Source organism: Lotus japonicus, chromosome 4 (assembly GCF_012489685.1).
Source record: "Lotus japonicus ecotype B-129 chromosome 4, LjGifu_v1.2".
Classification (NCBI taxonomy): Eukaryota; Viridiplantae; Streptophyta; class Magnoliopsida; order Fabales; family Fabaceae; genus Lotus; species Lotus japonicus.
In genome coordinates, this window is record NC_080044.1 from 73424558 (window position 1) to 73444717 (window position 20160).

Consider the following 20160-nt stretch of genomic DNA (forward strand, 5'->3'; position numbering starts at 1 on the left):
AGATCTGTAACAAAAAAAAATGGCTCTGATGAACAGTGAAATTTCATCTTGCTTTTTAAGTTAGTAGATTTTCTTCTATGAATTCTACATGTTAGTATTACTATCATTATTTGCAGACTATTCTTTTAAACAGTTATCAATCCTTCTTCTCATTTGCATTAACAAAATTTTGTTTCAAAGTAGAGTTGTCAAAATGCGCTCTATCGTTTTCATCGCTCGTCGGAAGGATCTTTAGATGTTGCTCTCTTTCTATTGTTAATAAACATCTACGATAAAACTTTATCCACATGACGATAATCTACTAAACCTCTTAATACGGGCATCACACCCAAAATAGATAACAACCTAAGTCAATGTCAACCACCGGGTCACTTTGTGAAATTTCATTTCTCATTTTTCACCCTCTCAAAGGCATACTCACTCATTGGTCCATATGTACCTCAGAAGTCAACATCAACCGCCGCATCTAAGGCTAGCTATCCGATCTCATCCAAATAACCAAAAACATATATATATTCATCATTATGCCTATCAAAAAAAAAATATATTCATCATTAAAAAAAACAAGAAATACTAACCAGTTCAGTCTTATTCAATAGATAGTTTTCTTCTTCTTTTATCCTAGGAATTCGATCAACTAATAATAATATTCGTATACAACATGGCTGAACATAGCCTCAATATATTTAGTGCGAACATAATAAAATGCAATCGTTATTCTAGTACATGCTTAACTCCAGCTGAAGTCAATAGCAATGTATAATATAGAAGTTCCAATGCCTTAGATTCAACTTTTCTATTTTTCTCTATAATTTCTTAGAAGTTTTCTTCATTTTCTATCCTTATGATGTTAAGGAAAGATTTCCCACGAAGTTCTTGTGACAAGAACCCTTTAAACTGTTTAAAGTACTCTCCATAACTAATTTTTCTGAACCTTGCTGGTGTTGTTGGTGTAACAAGGCTTGGTGCTGGACCTATTATTGACTCCATACTCGGATTGTGAAATGCAGCAATGGAAATCCTTTCCTTCTCAGAGTTAACTATTGCTCGATGCTCGACGCTTGGATAAATTCCATTGGTTATTACCTCCAATATATCTCCAATGTTAATGACAAAAGCATTGGCAAGAGGTTCAACTGGAATCCACATTCCATCTTTTTTTATTTGAAGACCTTCCACTTCATTAGCTTGGAGAAGAATGGTGAGACCGCCTGCATCAGAATGAGGATTGAGCCCCATCACAAGCTCAGGTTGAGGACATGGAGGATAGTAATTAAGCCTCGTTGCTTGAGTGGTATCTAAGAGCTCTGTGATTTCTTTGGTGTCTATTTTGAGGGCATTTGCCATTAGCTCAAGGATATGGATACCCAATTTCTTCACTTCTGTATAATAGGTATCTAGATCATCTCTGCAATATCAAGCCATACACATATGAGTAATTCATTTTCAGAAAATATGGACTTTGACCACTTCTTTCCAAACCCTGACGTCACTTGTGTGGTCAGAAAGAGATGAGGAATAACAAAAAGCACAAGATATTTTTTTTTTGAAAAGGCAAAATAATATATATATATATATATATATATATATATACTAACATATTTAGCATGTTCCTACTTCCCCATCAGGCTCTGATACCAAGAGGGGGTCGGAAGCAGAAGGAGGGGGATGAGAAGAGGATTAAGAGAAGTAGGACGCCACCACGGAGGGGCTTTTTGCAGAAAATTAAATTGCAGAAATTAAAACAGGAATTAAAACAGGAGGCTCAGCCTTCCATATACAGGAAAATAAAACTTGAACAAGATATATATTACATAAACATAGATTACAAAACTGAAACTTAAAAACTGAAAAACTGAAACTTAAAAACAGAAAAGATTGAAAGAAAGGAAAACTGAAGGAGAACTTACAGAAGGAATTCTCTCAGTGTTTCTCTCTCTAAACTCTCTATCTAAGCTCTACCCAAACTCTGATTTACAAGGTTCAGAATGAGCCTATTTAAAGAAAAGATTAGACACTGTTTGAATAGTTCCGGTTGAATAGTTCCGGTAGACGGTACTATTTGACTGGCACTATTTGCTACAGTAAAAAGTCAATTTTACTGTTGCTACAGTACAAAAATTGAATTATTACAGAATAAAATGATTACAAGACGACAAACTTAGCAGAAGTCATCATCATCTGATTCTGTGGTTTGGACAAAATCTGACGACCCAAGAGAGGATGGCTCGGAGACTTTGTGTTGAGGGGCCTTTGAAGATGAGGCCTGCTCAATTGGCTCCTTCAATAATTGAAGAGCAGATTGAAGGTTTCTCAGCAAGTCTTCTTCTGTTGAAGCTCCTGCAAGGGCCGCTGTGATGTGGGCCTTTTGGTTTAGCAAGAGACTAGTCTGTGGACTTGCATGCTTGAGATATTTCTGATTGGTTTTGAACCATTGGCTCACATTTTCTTTGTGGGCTTTTGTCGCATCAAAGATTTTCCACCATTTGATGAGAGCCTGTTTGTAAAGGATTGGTTGGGTTTTGGTCTTAAGACCATAACGCCAAGAGAACACCCAAGAGAGGGAAAAGATTGTAAAAAAGTTTAAACAATCTGGATAATTGTTCAACTCTTTGTTCCAGTGTTTAATGAAGTGATTATATCCCTCAAGAACTTCAGAGGGGAAAATTTCAGCTGTAGGTCCAAAGAAGCTCCACCATGAATGAAACCAATTTGGAAAAGAATATTTGTTGGTCCATTTAAAATAAATGAGCCAAGAATGTTTGAAACTTTTGTTTTGCAGACCAAGGATTATATTATCCCAAGCCCTGATATAGTCCCAATAATTAAAACCAACTGGGTCGAAATTCTGGGAGAACTTTTTGTAACTGTTTGGATTTGGTCCAAAGTCATTGGGACGAAGGACACGGAGGATTTGTAGTGTAGAATGGGTAATTAGGGAATTATCATTTTTATCCCTAAAATGTTTGATTTCCACACTGTTTGTGTCAACCAAAATAAACTCATAGAATCTTTGGTTTTTGATTGGGTGAGTGGGATCAAGATGACTTGGGAAGAGCTTGGTACCAATTTTATTGGCCAGGTTAACTCCTCCAGAATTGTCCCACCATTCTGGTTCGATGAAGGTTTGGAATTTCATATCTGCTTTAGCCAAGTAACCTGGATTTGGGCTAGGTCGGGCAACTGGGCTAGGTTGGGCAACAACAACAGGTTTTTTCCCATCATAAGTTGCTAAGCTTCTGGTTCTATCAATAAAAGCTTGGAGGGATTGAATTTCTTGGTCATCATCTTTGTCGGCGATGCTGGCCCAAGATTTATTTGGAAGTTTGGTGAGGCCTTGAGGTATTTCATCTAAGCCTGCTTGTTTGAAGGCAAGGAGTGTTGGGATGGATAAAGCATAATCTGTTTTAGTTTGTTTTGGTTGTTTTGGTTGGGAAGATTGGGTCTGAGCAGTGGGCTCAATTTTTTGGACAGTGGGTCCAGATTGGTGAGCAGTGGGCTCAGATAAGATTAAAGGGTCAGAGATTACAATACCTTTATTCCTTTCTCTGTTTTTGCCTCTTCCTCGTGAGGAGGAGGAGGAGGGGCCTCTGGAGGCCATGTTAGGTTCTTCCCTGCAAATATTCACGAGTAAGAAAATCAGGGAGAGAATTGGTAGATCCTTTTATATATTCAATATCAAAGTCAAAAACACTTAAAATAGCTTGCCATCTGGCAAAGATATGTTTTGAAGCTAAGTTTTTGACATCTTTTTGTAAGATTTCTTTCGCAGATTTGCAGTCCACACGGACTAAGAATTTTTGATTAATCAAATCAGATTGAAATTTTGAAATAGATAAAACGATTGCTAAAACTTCTTTTTTGACAGTAGAATAATTCTGCTGAGCAGGATTCCAATGTTTTGAAGTAAAAGCAATAATTTGTTCCTTGTCAAAAACCTTTTGTTTCAAAATACCACCAAAGCCAATATCAGAGGCATCGGTTTCAATAATTTTGAAAGCTTGAGGATTAGGGAGATAAAGACAAGGGAGATTCTTGACACGAAGTTTGATTTGTTTGACCACATTGGTATGAATATCGGACCAAGGTGGAGGATCCTTCTTGAGTCTATCATGAAGGGGTTTGATTATGGTACTGAGTTGAGGACAGAAGTCCGCAACATAATTGAGACAACCCAGGAATCTTTGTAGTTGGGTTTTGTCAATGATTTGATCAGGGAATTTATCCGTGAACTCGATGGCTCTATTGATAGGAATGATGGTTCCTTGGTGGATGTTGTGACCAAGGAATCTGATTTTGGTTTGGAACAAACTGACCTTTGTCTTGGATTGTGACCAAGGAATCTGATTTTGGTTTGGAACAAACTGACCTTTGTCTTGGATACAGCCAAGCCATTCCTTTTGATAACAGAGATGAACGTATTGAGATGTTTGAAATGTTGATCTAAAGTTTGGGAAAAAATTAGAACATCGTCAATGTAGACAATAGTGAATTTTGAATAAGGATTGAAGATTTCGTTCATAATCCTTTGGAATTCAGATGGGGCGTTCTTTAGCCCAAAAGGCATAACGTTCCACTTATACTGCCCAAAAGGAACAGTAAAAGCAGTTTTATACCTATCCTTCTCTTGCAATTGGATTTGCCAGAATCCAGATTTCATGTCGAATTTTGAAAAGACCTTAGCATCATGCAGTCTGGCTAAGAGATCTTTCTTGTTGGGGATAGGATATCTAATCCAACAAAGGGCTTGATTGAGAGGTTTGTAGTTAATAACCAGCCTAGGGGTTCCCCGTTCTATCTCAGCTTGTTTGTTGACATAGAAGGCTGCACAGGACCAAGGGCTCTTACTCCTGCGAATAAGTTTCTTTTCAAGGAGATCATTGATTTCCTTTTGGCAGAAATGAAGAAGTTCTTCATTCATTTGAATAGGCCTAGCCTTGGTTGGAATCTGTTTGTCTGAAAAATCTTTTTCATAAGGAAGTTCCACCATATGGCTCTTCCTTTCCCAAAAGGCGTTGGGTAGATCAGAACAGATGTTAGATTGAATATCTTCCAAAATATTCTCAATCCTTGATTTAACAGAAGGTTGTTGCAATTGATCCTCAATGGTTCTGTAAGAGATTTCTTCCTTGAGGAAGTTGATCTGCTTCTCCTTGTAGGATATGACGTTCAAAGTCTTATCTATGGGAGGTTCAGAGAATTTGAACAAGATAGGCTGTCCAAGATGCTGAACAGTGATGCCGTTTTCGTCAGTATTATAGGGGAAGAGCTTCTTAATGAAAGGGGTCCCTATAATGATTTTTTGACTCAAATTTCTGACTAACAGAAATGGAGTTTCGATTTCAAGACTACCATTTTTGATGATAGCTGAGGGGATTTTAAACTTGATCTTTAGTCTAGATCCTTCAGCAGCGCTGAGCTTCTCAGTAGTTTTCTCAAAATATCTGGTGGGAATGAGTCCCTCCGAGATACAACTGGAATCTGCCCCTGTGTCAAAGAGGGCAGGGATTTCGAGAATAAAATCTCCTATGAGGATTTTGACATGGATGAAGAATTTCTGAATGGTGACCTGGTTAATATTTTCCAGAAAGTCTTCGCAATTGTTGTTAGGAGCAGGATTGGAATCAGGTACAGAAGAATCATCTTCCTCATAATTTCTAGTCAGTTTTTCCAAGATAAGCTGCTGACTATTTTGGATTTGTTTGAGACTTTTAACCTCAGTCTTGAGGGAATTGACTTCAGATTGAAGGTCTTGGATAGTGACGGGTTTGACTGTAGATTTCTCAAGACGCTTGAAAGTATCTCTAAGATTGAATTTATTGGTGGTTATAGGACTTTTGGGAGGCCTATCTTCAAGAGTAGATCTGAGGCGTTCCAAATAGATTTTCTTTTCCTCAGGATCAGGGATAGAATTAACGGCCCTGAAGAGAAGATCTTGTTCATTGGTCAAAGTGTTGATGGACAAGGTATTGACGGAGGATGATGATTGAGAATCATCATTCTGAATTTGATTTAGGTCTTCAGAGACCTCAGAATCCGAAGGATTAGATTCTTCTTCATCAGAAGTTTGAATGAGGAGATTGTTGATCTTGTCTTCGATCTCAGGTTCAAGATGAAGCTCAGAGATTCTCCTTTTGAGTCTGCAATACCTGCTAATATGGCCCGGCTTGCCGCAGTTGTAGCAGGTAACATCTTTTCCTTGAGAGGGTCTAGTTTCAGGAGGGTTTTTTGGAATTTGCGAAGATTGGGGTTTTGATCTAGGCTTGGGTTTCCTATGATCATTCCTGCTAGATCTCTTTCTCCATTGTTGTTTGGGAGGAGGATCTTGCTTTCTGGGTTTAGGTTTCTTGGGACAACCTTGAATTCCAAATTGTTCGCAGAAAGTACCCAAATCCCTGCGGTTCTGAGACTTCTCCTTAGTGAGTTGCTGTTGGATTTTGTCATCCTGACAGATTTTGAGAGCAACTCTTTGAATGATTGCTATGAGCTGTCCATAACTAAGGGTGTGATATGGGATTTCTCCCCCCGGATTTTGGCTTCTAAGTTTCTCACGAACTTTGTCGCCAAAAGATTTAGGAAGTCCGGCCAGGAATTTCTCTTTCCAGAAAGCTTGTTGGCTGTCTTCTCGGGTGTAAACCCTGGTCAGGAAGGTATCCTTATACCATCTGAAATCACCCAAAGATTTGCACTTAAGATTGGACAAAAGATCACCAGATCTGTCCTTGATGAGGGAAGGATCTCCAACAAAATGTTGGGCTATGGTAAAGATTAAGGAGTTGACAGCATCAGAGATGAATTTGCCATCTTCCATGATAGGATTACCTTCTTCATCAGTCTTGACAGCGGTCAAGATCTGATCCTTCTCGTCTTGAGTGAGATAATTATCCCACCAACCTTTGAGCTGGCCACAGAAACCAGCAACCAAGACTTCAACGATAAGAGATTCAGGACAATTGTTGGCGGTAACATAGGCAGTGGCTACCATAGTCATATTTTGGAGGATCTTGGTGATGCCATACTCGTTTTCACCATCAATATTCCATTCATAGACATTGTTGGCACTGAAGCTTTTGAAGTTTGAATATTCTTCTAAAAGAAGATCAGGAGCAGTAGCTCTAGGATAGTAGAGCTTGGTTTCTTTTCTCCACTGATTCTTAGAATTGTGAATGACAGTATTGACCGGAATACTTTTGATAGATTGAACGTCAGACTTCATAGATTGAATATCAGAATCAGACTCAACCTTACCATCTTCAATATTATTTAAAGAAGTAGAGGTATTACGAGTAGAAGTACGAGTTTTTGGAGGAGGAGGAGCAGTAATAGTGGGATTAGAAACTGCTTCCGGAGTAGGTTCCGGAGTCTCAGGAGGTTCCGGTGTCTCAGGAATAACTTGTTTGAGAAGCTGAAGTTGCTCTACCACCTTTTGGAGGAGCTCATTGTCAGATTCCTTTTTTGCTCGAAGAGTTTGAGCCGAGTGTCTGGAACGGCTACTGATTTGAAAAGGTTTGAAAAGAGGTTTTTCAAGTTGACATCCTTTAGGGATATCAAGATTAGAAGAGGAAGGTTCAATCTTGACCTTTTCTTTTCCTTTCCTGGAAGAGGAATCCTGCACTTGGGATTCTCCAAGAATTTGAAGATACTTATTGGTATAATTGGATTGTTCCATGAGGTCTTTGATGTCTTTACCAGTGACATCACCTTCTTCTTTCCTAGTCTTGAAGGGAGAAGCTAGGACAGGTGTAGATTGAGCTCCTTTAAGAAGGAAAGGAGTTTTAGGTGGCAGGTTAGAAAGGGTTTCTTTTCCATCCTTATGCTGCCATTTAACCATGTCAATTTGGAAGGGGTAAGATTTCCAATTCTTGTTGGCATAATCTTGAAACCATTCAAAAAAGAAGATGTTTTGCTGGGTTTTCTCAAGGAACCCATAGAATTTTTCTTGGATCTTCTTTCTCTTTTCACCCTGATACTTTGCAAAGAACCATTTTCTTTGCTGAGTCCATCGGTCAGAGTAGAAATCTGCCTTGATACTTCCTTTGTCGATGACGAATTCAGTAGTGATTGCTCCAATGAAATCAGAAGTTTCTCCAGGGGTTTCTAGAGAAGAATACGTTGGAGATAAGGTGGATTGATGATCTTCATCACCCTTGTCATAGGTAGTCTTGACAGGAGTGGTATTGACATATCCAGCTAAATGGATAGTAGATCCGTCATGAGAGAGGGAAGGTCGAGCACTAGACTCAGGCTGGTTCCTTCTAGTCATAGAAAAAGATCTTCTAGACATGGCGGATTGGAAATCATTTGAGGACGTCCTAATAGATCTAGGGATAGAGAAGGAATTTCTCCTATCAAAGATGAGATCTACTTGGCCAGATTGGTGTTGGATGATTTCACGAAACTCAGGAGTTTCAGCAGGTTGGGCTGGAGTAGCCTTTTCCAAAGACCATTTTTCTGGAAGGGTGATATCACTCCATTGGATGGTTTTGGGCACAATAACATTGGCCTTATCATAATCTGTGAGGAAGAGGGTAGTTTCTCCAGATTTCTCACAATTGGTTCGCAAGAAATAAGATTTGATAGAGTTCATTACCTTGTATTGAACCCTGTAGATCAAAGAGATTGGAATGGAATCTTCTTTCATATCAAGGCCGTGAAGCTTGATATTTAGGAAGAGGACATCAAGGATGTTTTTATCTTCCAGACTAAAAGTTAGATCTGGGAAGCAATTGAAAAAGATTGGTCCATTACTCAGGCTGGTTTCAACCGTTCCTAAGAGGGAGTCATGGAATTGATTATGTCTTCTTTGAAGACAGATTTGGATAATTGATTGGATTGATGAGGATGATCGATAGAAGAAGAAGAGGGTTGGGAAGATCTGAAAGAAAGCTTAGAAGAGAAAGAGCGAAGCATCATGAAAGATAGATCTTCCTTACCCGTAAGTATCATCGCCATCACCTGGTTCTATAGAAACAGATAAATAAATTAGAAATATAAGTTAGGTTCTGCGTTGTTCTTAATAGTTGAGCAGTATAGATCTGGATCAGACTTAAGCCACCACAAAAAGAAACTAAACAAGGACATTAAAAATATTCAGAACTTAATAACATGTCTGTAGTATGGCCAATATAGACTTACTGCCACACAGGGACTTACTGCCTTAAACGCCTCCGCTGCAGAGATGATCATTCGACATGAAATCTGGATTCTGGCAAATCCAATTGCAAGAGAAGGATAGGTATAAAACTGCTTTTACTGTTCCTTTTGGGCAGTATGAGTGGAACGTTATGCCTTTTGGGCTAAAGAACGCCCCATCTGAATTCCAAAGGATTATGAACGAAATCTTCAATCCTTATTCAAAATTCACTATTGTCTACATTGACGATGTTCTAATTTTTTCCCAAACTTTAGATCAACATTTCAAACATCTCAATACGTTCATCTCTGTTATCAAAAGGAATGGCTTGGCTGTATCCAAGACAAAGGTCAGTTTGTTCCAAACCAAAATCAGATTCCTTGGTCACAACATCCACCAAGGAACCATCATTCCTATCAATAGAGCCATCGAGTTCACGGATAAATTCCCTGATCAAATCATTGACAAAACCCAACTACAAAGATTCCTGGGTTGTCTCAATTATGTTGCGGACTTCTGTCCTCAACTCAGTACCATAATCAAACCCCTTCATGATAGACTCAAGAAGGATCCTCCACCTTGGTCCGATATTCATACCAATGTGGTCAAACAAATCAAACTTCGTGTCAAGAATCTCCCTTGTCTTTATCTCCCTAATCCTCAAGCTTTCAAAATTATTGAAACCGATGCCTCTGATATTGGCTTTGGTGGTATTTTGAAACAAAAGGTTTTTGACAAGGAACAAATTATTGCTTTTACTTCAAAACATTGGAATCCTGCTCAGCAGAATTATTCTACTGTCAAAAAAGAAGTTTTAGCAATCGTTTTATCTATTTCAAAATTTCAATCTGATTTGATTAATCAAAAATTCTTAGTCCGTGTGGACTGCAAATCTGTGAAAGAAATCTTACAAAAAGATGTCAAAAACTTAGCTTCAAAACATATCTTTGCCAGATGGCAAGCTATTTTAAGTGTTTTTGACTTTGATATTGAATATATAAAAGGATCTACCAATTCTCTCCCTGATTTTCTTACTCGTGAATATTTGCAGGGAAGAACCTAACATGGCCTCCAGAGGCCCCTCCTCCTCCTCCTCACGAGGAAGAGGCAAAAACAGAGAAAGGAATAAAGGTATTGTAATCTCTGACCCTTTAATCTTATCTGAGCCCACTGCTCACCAATCTGGACCCACTGTCCAAAAAATTGAGCCCACTGCTCAGACCCAATCTTCCCAACCAAAACAACCAAAACAAACTAAAGCAGATTATGCTTTATCCATCCCAACACTCCTTGCCTTCAAACAAGCAGGCTTAGATGAAATACCTCAAGGCCTCACCAAACTTCCAAATAAATCTTGGGCCAGCATCGCCGACAAAGATTATGACCAAGAAATTCAATCCCTCCAAGCTTTTATTGATAGAACCAGAAGCTTAGCAACTTATGATGGGAAAAAACCTGTTGTTGTTGCCCAACCTAGCCCAGTTGCCCGACCTAGCCCAAATCCAGGTTACTTGGCTAAAGCAGATATGAAATTCCAAACCTTCATCGAACCAGAATGGTGGGACAATTCTGGAGGAGTTAACCTGGCCAATAAAATTGGTACCAAGCTCTTCCCAAGTCATCTTGATCCCACTCACCCAATCAAAAACCAAAGATTCTATGAGTTTATTTTGGTTGACACAAACAGTGTGGAAATCAAACATTTTAGGGATAAAAATGATAATTCCCTAATTACCCATTCTACACTACAAATCCTCCGTGTCCTTCGTCCCAATGACTTTGGACCAAATCCAAACAGTTACAAAAAGTTCTCCCAGAATTTCGACCCAGTTGGTTTTAATTATTGGGACTATATCAGGGCTTGGGATAATATAATCCTTGGTCTGCAAAACAAAAGTTTCAAACATTCTTGGCTCATTTATTTTAAATGGACCAACAAATATTCTTTTCCAAATTGGTTTCATTCATGGTGGAGCTTCTTTGGACCTACAGCTGAAATTTTCCCCTCTGAAGTTCTTGAGGGATATAATCACTTCATTAAACACTGGAACAAAGAGTTGAACAATTATCCAGATTGTTTAAACTTTTTTACAATCTTTTCCCTCTCTTGGGTGTTCTCTTGGCGTTATGGTCTTAAGACCAAAACCCAACCAATCCTTTACAAACAGGCTCTCATCAAATGGTGGAAAATCTTTGATGCGACAAAAGCCCACAAAGAAAATGTGAGCCAATGGTTCAAAACCAATCAGAAATATCTCAAGCATGCAAGTCCACAGACTAGTCTCTTGCTAAACCAAAAGGCCCACATCACAGCGGCCCTTGCAGGAGCTTCAACAGAAGAAGACTTGCTGAGAAACCTTCAATCTGCTCTTCAATTATTGAAGGAGCCAATTGAGCAGGCCTCATCTTCAAAGGCCCCTCAACACAAAGTCTCCGAGCCATCCTCTCTTGGGTCGTCAGATTTTGTCCAAACCACAGAATCAGATGATGATGACTTCTGCTAAGTTTGTCGTCTTGTAATCATTTTATTCTGTAATAATTCAATTTTTGTACTGTAGCAACAGTAAAATTGACTTTTTACTGTAGCAAATAGTGCCAGTCAAATAGTACCGTCTACCGGAACTATTCAACCGGAACTATTCAAACAGTGTCTAATCTTTTCTTTAAATAGGCTCATTCTGAACCTTGTAAATCAGAGTTTGGGTAGAGCTTAGATAGAGAGTTTAGAGAGAGAAACACTGAGAGAATTCCTTCTGTAAGTTCTCCTTCAGTTTTCCTTTCTTTCAATCTTTTCTGTTTTTAAGTTTCAGTTTTTCAGTTTTTAAGTTTCAGTTTTGTAATCTATGTTTATGTAATATATATCTTGTTCAAGTTTTATTTTCCTGTTTATGGAAGGCTGAGCCTCCTGTTTTAATTCCTGTTTTAATTCCTGTTTTAATTTCTGCAATTTAATTTTCTGCAAAAAGCCCCTCCGTGGTGGCGTCCTACTTCTCTTAATCCTCTTCTCATCCCCCTCCTTCTGCTTCCGACCCCCTCTTGGTATCAGAGCCAGATGGGGAAGTAGGAACATGCTAAATATATATACTAATTAATAAGAGCAAAAGAGAACATAGCAGAAAAAGCACAAGATATATAAAATGCGATTCAACACGAATGCCTACATCTACCTAGAAGAAATCATTTTCGGACACATTATAATCACTCGTAGGCCGTAGCTAACACCTCACCATGCTCAACACTCATATTACTACACAAAAATGTCACATATCTAGTCAACTATATAAATAAGGAATTAAATTGTGCATGGAGAGAAGAAAATGCTTTAGATTTATCTAACGTTTGGTAACCGAACAAAATGAAATATAAAAGGAGAAAGAGAACCTGAACTTTGATGGTAACTTCGGGAATAAGTATGGTTTCCTTTTTTCTAGAGGAAATAGAAACATGAAGAACACATCTCCCCACTCAAGTTTCTGATCTTCAGAAACCACGAATACTTGACCATACCCTTCCGCATCTCCCTGTCTTTGCTCAAACTTCTTCTTTTCTTCCATTGGAAGATGAAAAAATTCTTGAACACCTCTCTTCACGTCTTCTAGCAGAGAAGTGTTGACTCCGTGATTTATCAGCTATATATTTTAGTCAAAAGTTAGAAAGCATTACTCGCTCATTTCAGATATATTGATCATCCAACTTTTCGAAAAAGGTAATATGAGATGTTAAGAAATCTTGAAGTAGAGAAAGGTTGAAGATGATAAAACTGAAAAGCTGAATCAATTGATTGATTGTAAATTGTACAGAGAGCTTTCTTTTATACACAAGGTAAAGCAATTAACCATGGTTCTAACTGACACTAACTAGAGTGGTTAACACTAACTAGAGTAATCAACCGACTCTAACTAACTAACCACTAGTAACTAATCCTAGTGGTAAAGTAACTAACTATTTACAGTAACTAAAGGAAAGATGGTAAAGGTAAAACTCATTATCTACACTATGTAATAGCCCCCCTCAAACTGGAGAGTGTATATCAAACAGTCCCAGTTTGGAGAAGATGTGTCGAAAGGGTCCTGGAGTCAAAGGCTTCGTGAGAATGTCTGCAAGCTGATGAGAAGATGCAACTGGAAGAAGATGCACTAATCCTTGCTTCAATTTTTCACGAACTATATGACAGTCCAGCTCAATGTGTTTCGTTCTCTCATGAAAGCTTGGATTATGAGCTATATGAATAGCTGACTGATTGTCACAATACATGGAGACTGGTGACTGTAGAGGAGTCTGAAGATCATGCAATAGGTAGCTTAGCCATTGGATTTCACAAACTGAAGCTGCCATGGCACGATACTCGGCCTCACATGATGAAGGAGAAGCAGTGTTCTGTTTCTTGGATCGCCACGAAATCAATGATGTACCCAGAAACATACAATAACTAGTGATAGACCTGCGTGTGTCAGCACAACCGGCCCAGTCGGAGTCACTAAACGCTGTTAAGACAGAAGATGAAGAAGCAGAATAGAGGAGACCACATCCAGGATTGCCTTTGATGTATCTAAGGATCCTGTGAGCTGCTGCTTCATGAGCATCACTAGGAGCAGAGAGATACTGGCTCAATTGATGCACTGCAAATGAGATATCGGGCCTAGTAGTTGTGAGGTATAAAAGTCTACCTATGAGACGACGATAAGAGCTGATATCAGCTAGGGGTGTCCCTGTGGTAGCACTAAGCTTCTGTGAGCTATCCATGGGAGTAGTTGTTGGCCTACAACCAAGCAAGCCTGAGTCTGAGAGTAATTCAAGAGCATACTTTCTCTGATTTAGCACTATTCCTGTTGTAGATCTAGCAATCTCAAGACCAAGGAAAAACTTTGCTTCTCCCATGTCTTTGATACGAAACTTCTCATGTAAAGAATGCTTGACTGTCATGATCTCTGTCATGTCATTTCCTGCCAATAAAACATCATCCACATAGAGCAGGAGAGCAGTGAAAGTGCCTTTGCTTCCTGACTTTATGTACAGTGTGTGATCTGCTGAACTTTGTTTAAAACCAAGATCCTGAAGTGCAACACAGAGGGTCGAGTACCATTGCCTACTGGCCTGTTTTAGTCCATAGAGGGACTTTTGTAGGAGACAAACTTGATTTGGTTTAGAAGAAGGAAGACCCTGAGGTAATGCCATATAAATTTCCTCATCAAGGCTGGCATGTAAGAATGCATTGTCCACATCTAATTGGTGAAGAAACCAATTATTGGAAGCTACCAAAGCAAGCAACACACGAAGTGTAGTCATTTTAGCTACTGGGGAGAAGGTATCCATGAAGTCTATGCCTTCCACTTGTGTATAGCCTTTGACAACCAAGCGTGCCTTGTACCTTTCTATAGAGCCATCCTGTTTGTGTTTCACCTTGTAAACCCATTTGCACCCAATTGGAGTTTTGTCAGCTGGCTTATCAACAAGAATCCATGTGTGATTTCTCTCCAAAGCCTCTAGTTCCTGATCCATAGCCTTCCTCCAACACTCATGCTTCACTGCCTCAGAGTATCTAGTTGGCTCACTGACTGTAGTAATGTTCATGACAAAACCTCGATAGGAAGGGGTCAATTTATGATAAGAGATGACTTTGGACAAGGGATAGGATATACCTGTACTAGAAGGAACAGTTGGCACAGCAGTTGCAGCAGTAAGAGTGCAATGATAGTCCTGCAAGTAAGTAGGAGGTTTTCTTGCTCTTGTAGAAGTCCTCTGGATATGAACTGCTTCAGGATTAGAGAGTGGTCCTGAAGATATAGAGGGTGGTCTGGGCGCAGGATGCTCAGGATAAGAATAGTCAAAAGGTTCTTCTGGTAAACAAGATGGTAAAGGTAAAGGACTGAACTCATAACTTTGGTCAAGGCTACTGGAATGAGAATAGGGAAAAATATTATCATGAAACACCACATTGCGTGATATAGATATGTTTCTAGTTTTCAGGTCATACACAATATACCCCTTGGTTCCTGGCTTGAAGCCTAAAAAGATACACCATTGAGCCCTAGGGTCAAACTTAGTCCTATGACTGACAAGAGTTGATGATTATTCTAGATATACTTGGGTATACCTATTAAAATCTAAAGCTGAAGTTCAGGTCTTAATTCAGAATTTATGTGCCTTAGTTGAAAACCAGTTTGGAACCACTGTTAAGAGCATAAGAAGTGACAATGGAAAAGAATTTTCTCTTAGTCACTTCTATGCCAGTAAAGGAATAATCCATCAAACAAGTTGTGTTGAAACCCCTCAGCAAAACTCTATTGTTGAGAGGAAGCATCAACATATCTTGAATGTGGCTCGTGCATTATTGTTTCAAGCACATCTTCCAAAGATTTTTTGGGCTCATGCTATTACCCATTCTATTTTCCTGATAAATAGACTTCCTACACCTATCCTTGAAAATAAGTGTCCTTTTCAGCTTCTTCATAACAAAGTTCCAGATGTGTCTTTTCTCAAGGTCTTTGGAATCCTGTATCAAACAAACATCATCATTGAAAATTAGCCTGTAATGAAGACTCTTAACCAGCTTATGTACAGAAATCAAATTGAACTGAAAACTTGGCAGAAACAGCACATTGTGTAAGACAAAACTAGGAGTAAGATGGATTGATCCTTTGATCACTGCTGACTCAGTTACTCCATTTGGTAGAGAAACTGGAATGGAACCTACATGACTATAGGAACTAACGTAGCTTAATGTGTTACAGATATGATCTGTAGCACCAGTATCCATAACCCAAAAAGTGTCAAGGGGATTACCATTCTTGATAGGAATGACACTTGTGCTGCTATTACCAGATTTGCTAGGAAGGATCTGAACACAAGAATTCACACTGGCAGTGTGTTGTGAAGAGGAACTCTTTGATTCTGAGGTTGGAAGAAGAGCAAGCAAATGGTGATACTGATCAGCTGTAAACCCAAATCTTGTGTCTTGTCCTGAAGATCCTCCCTCAGAGTCTTGATCATCATCAGCAATATGAACACAATTGGCAGACTTGTTTGCATATTTTGGGTTCTTGAACTTGAACCCTGGTGGGAAGCCATGCTTCTTATAGCAATCATCAACCGTGTGACCCATCTTCCCACAATACGAACACTTCTTCGAGGAATACCTATTCCCCCCTGAATTGGAATGATAGCCTCCAGAACTGGACTGAGAACTGTGATACCCAGAATTGGATTGGGATTGAGAACTCCCTGAATGCGATGTTGATGCACCTCCTCTATTGTCGTGTGAACTTTCCCTTGAGGCCATCATCGCCTTAGACCCAGAGATGTTTTCTGCAGAGAATTGCCTTTCTTGTTGAGCAATGAGAGCGAACACACGATTCACATTGGGTAAGGTATCCAACAGCATCAATTGTGACCTAACCCCTGAAAACTGATCATTCAACACTTCTTCGATATTCTTGATCGCTCCACAAGAACACCGAGGGTTACAGGTACAAACAGGCAAAGGATTCAAAATGTCTAATTCATCCCAAAGAGTCTTCATGCTTGTATAAAACTTTGAGACAGAACTATCACCTTGTTTCAGACTGAAGATTTCTTCCTGAAGCTCTGAAATTCGGAATAGATCCGCTTGTGAAAACCTCTCACGAAGCTCTTTCCAGACGTCGGTTGCCTTGTCACGCCATAGAATCGATTGTGCGATCTCCACGCTCATGGATTTGATGAGCCAGCTCAGAACTAGCATGTTGCAACGTTGCCAGAAGGGTGACACAGGATGATCTTGAGGTGGTTCTGCAATCGATCCATCTACAAAACCCAGCTTGTTCTTCGTCAAGAGACTCATCTTCATGGCCCTCGCCCAGTTGTGGTAGTTTCCCTCCGAGAGCGGCGGCGAGACCAGAACGGTGGAGGGGCTCTCGTTCGGGTGAATATAGAAGGTGTGGGAAGCGGTCTGTGCATCTTGCACGGTGAAAGGATAAGCGGCGGGTTCAGCCGCCATGGTTGCGCAACAGAGAGCTCTGATACCATAAGAAATCTTGAAGTAGAGAAAGGTTGAAGATGATAAAACTGAAAAGCTGAATCAATTGATTGATTGTAAATTGTACAGAGAGCTTTCTTTTATACACAAGGTAAAGCAATTAACCATGGTTATAACTGACACTAACTAGAGTGGTTAACACTAACTAGAGTAATCAACCGACTCTAACTAACTAACCACTAGTAACTAATCCTAGTGGTAAAGTAACTAACTATTTACAGTAACTAAAGGAAAGATGGTAAAGGTAAAACTCATTATCTACACTATGTAATAGATGTAGATCGATATTAATTTTTTATATTTAATTTATAGTTTATAATATGTAATGGGTTGACCTTGTTCTATTAGGTAGATATAGACTCATGGTGCAAGTTTTGTTTTTTTGATAAGTCAAGAATTATATGGTGCAAGTTTTACAGTCGCGAAAATTTCATTTTTTGTTTATCTTAATTGCATTTGTTTGATCATTTAGTATGGTGTGTGAGGATGAGTTATTTTGGCCCATCTAGCTTTTCTCAAGCTAATTGAAATTTACCTTTGAAATTAAGAAAATTTGGTCATTCACTTAATTTTCATATTTGTGAAATCACCAACTCTTCTTTTTATTTTCAAATATCCTAAGGTTTATGATGCATGAGATATGTGATATAATATAATTTTTTATGTTTTCAAAGTAAAGTAATTAGTAAAATTTCGATAAATTTTAAAGAATTTTGTAGGATGAGATTGGAAGAAAAAAAACTTTAATCACATAATGTTGAACTGTTGTAAAAAAAAAAGAACTAAAACACTCATAGTCCATACCAATAAGACCAAAAAATACAATTAAAGCCTTTATTAAACTTAAAACTCTCAAATTTTAACTATCTAAGTGAAATTTTCACAAATTGATTTGTAATTAAATCATTGTAAACCTTCTACTTGAAACCATGAACTAAAAGTCCAAAATAATAAATTTCACCTAATTTTTTTTTAAAAAAAATATCATATTTCAGGCTCTTTATAACGTGACTTATATCTTATAAAGTACTTTAAAACTTAACACTTTCCACTAATTTGTTATTCTTAGACTTTTAAATTTAAATTATATTCTCAATACATCATAAATATTTGATTAGAGAATTAATTAAGATTTAAGGTTCTTTTATTTGAAATGTGATAAAAGAACTATATTTGTTTATGCGTAAGAACTTAATTAATCAGCTGAAAGAAATTATAGGATCATATAAAATCTGAACAAGAATAACTAAAGTGCGATTATGTTTTATTTTTTTTCAAATTATTAAAACAAAGGGTCAAGAAGGATCGAGTTCCTGACCACATGATTTCTATTATTATTTGGTTCATCCATAATTTTTTTTTTTTTAATTTCTCCGGGATGAAGAGGGAATGAAATTAAGGAGCAGAACAGAACAAGAAGCAGAAGTAACAGGGGAGAGCAGTAGATGAAAAACCTGAAAGAAACCCCATTCTTTGCATGCTTGATGCAGCCTCTCCAGCTCAGGTACCTTGTGATCTTTGGACAACAGTTTGCTGAGGTCAATAATAGGAAGAGGCAAAGGAGTAGTACTAGAGTTATATAATGCTGGTCGTTCATTGTGAAGACGAACATAACGTTCTGGAACTCTAGTTAGTTTCTCCTTTGCTAGTTCTTGAACAAAGGGCACTGCAAGAGGAGTTGCTTCCATGGCTTCAGCTAGCTGAGTATAAATTGATCAACAATTTGATTGTTTTTGGAATAGAATAATAGATCCTAGAAATATATATAATTGGAAATGGTTATAGTTATAGGAAGGTAACACACAGATTATAGAAACATCAGATCAGTCAAAGTATCAATATTTTAATAATATCCCATCGCAATCATCTCTCTTCAATAATAGTCATCCAATTTAAATATTGTGGTTCATATTAAATCTTTCTAACTCAGATACAAATATATAATTTGAAATGTAAACCGTCTAATATTTTACTATTAATCGATGGTTTCAATATGTGACTATTGTGCAGTTGACAGCAGCGAATTCAAATTCATTGTTGCTTGCAATTTTGGAACTTAATCAATCCAAAGACTTTTAATAGGTGACATATAACAGATAACATAACATAACATAATGAGAATCTCAACTATTCATGCATTGACAAAATGAGATAACTTGTTGGGACTATTGTCAACAACAACACATGACTAATCCAATGAGAATCTCAATGATTCATGTCTTGACAAAGGAAAAATATGTGGTCCAGCCACTCTTAAACAACAACACAATAAACAAAAGCTAAAAGGTCTAAGTGGTCCACAATACACAAAGTTTTTCAAAAGATGCACCCCATGTGCAGGCTAAACAATATTACATTTCTTCTGGATCTACTCTTCTACCCTAACCCTTCACAATTCTTGTTCCTTTTTTGAGTTTCTTTGCTCCTCCTACACGACCAGCAACTCCAACATGATTGACTTCATGATCTGCAACTTGATCTTGGAGCTGAGAGCTATGAGGGATTGCAGCACTATCTACAGGTTGAGTACTTGCAACAACAGCAACACCTTCTGTGATCTCAACTCTCCCCTTCATAAAAGAACAAGTTTGAGGGTTCTGGACATCAAAAATTTGGAAAAAAATTGCAGATCTGGGTAGTATAATTACCCCATGTGTTTGATCTGCAGCTGCAACTGAGGTTTTTCCTTTTTTCTTTGAAGGTCCTCTTGTATTCTTACTTACCTATAAATAATGGCACATGCTTATTACTTCAATACACTGAAATTGGTTAAACTTAGCAGATGTGTGCAGGATATTTACCTTCCCAACTGGCTGTGTTGAATCAATCACTTGGCTAGCATCTGCATTAGCACTAGTTCCTGGCTTTGTCTTCACCTGAAATTTTAACAGTTTTAAATTTCCAACAACATGTTTGAGAATAGGATAAAGAAAGGAAAAAAATGAGTTTGTATTTTACCCTCTTAGCAGTCTGCCTTCTTGTTCTTGCAGCACCTTGAGTAATAATTTCAGGA

General features: G+C 38.2%; 1 protein-coding gene across 2 annotated transcripts; it reads right to left on the reverse strand.

Annotated features, from left to right (window-relative positions):
* Positions 1–571: 571 nt before the first annotated feature.
* LOC130710333 (oxoglutarate-dependent flavonoid 7-O-demethylase 1-like) lies at positions 572–18937 on the reverse strand. 2 transcript variants are annotated; one of them, XM_057559556.1, is made up of 3 exons: positions 18602–18921; positions 12515–12762; positions 572–1408 (listed from the first exon to the last, which is right to left on the reverse strand). In XM_057559556.1, exons 1-3 carry the CDS (start codon positions 18833–18835, stop codon positions 817–819), a joined length of 1074 nt encoding a protein of 357 aa, XP_057415539.1. In that variant the 5' UTR covers positions 18836–18921; the 3' UTR covers positions 572–816. The 2 variants fall into 2 exon arrangements, with proteins under 2 accessions (XP_057415539.1, XP_057415538.1); XM_057559555.1 differs by lacking the exon at positions 572–1408 and adding an exon at positions 1415–3614 and having other exon boundaries at positions 18602–18937.
* Between the last annotated feature and the right edge of the window lie 1223 nt (positions 18938–20160).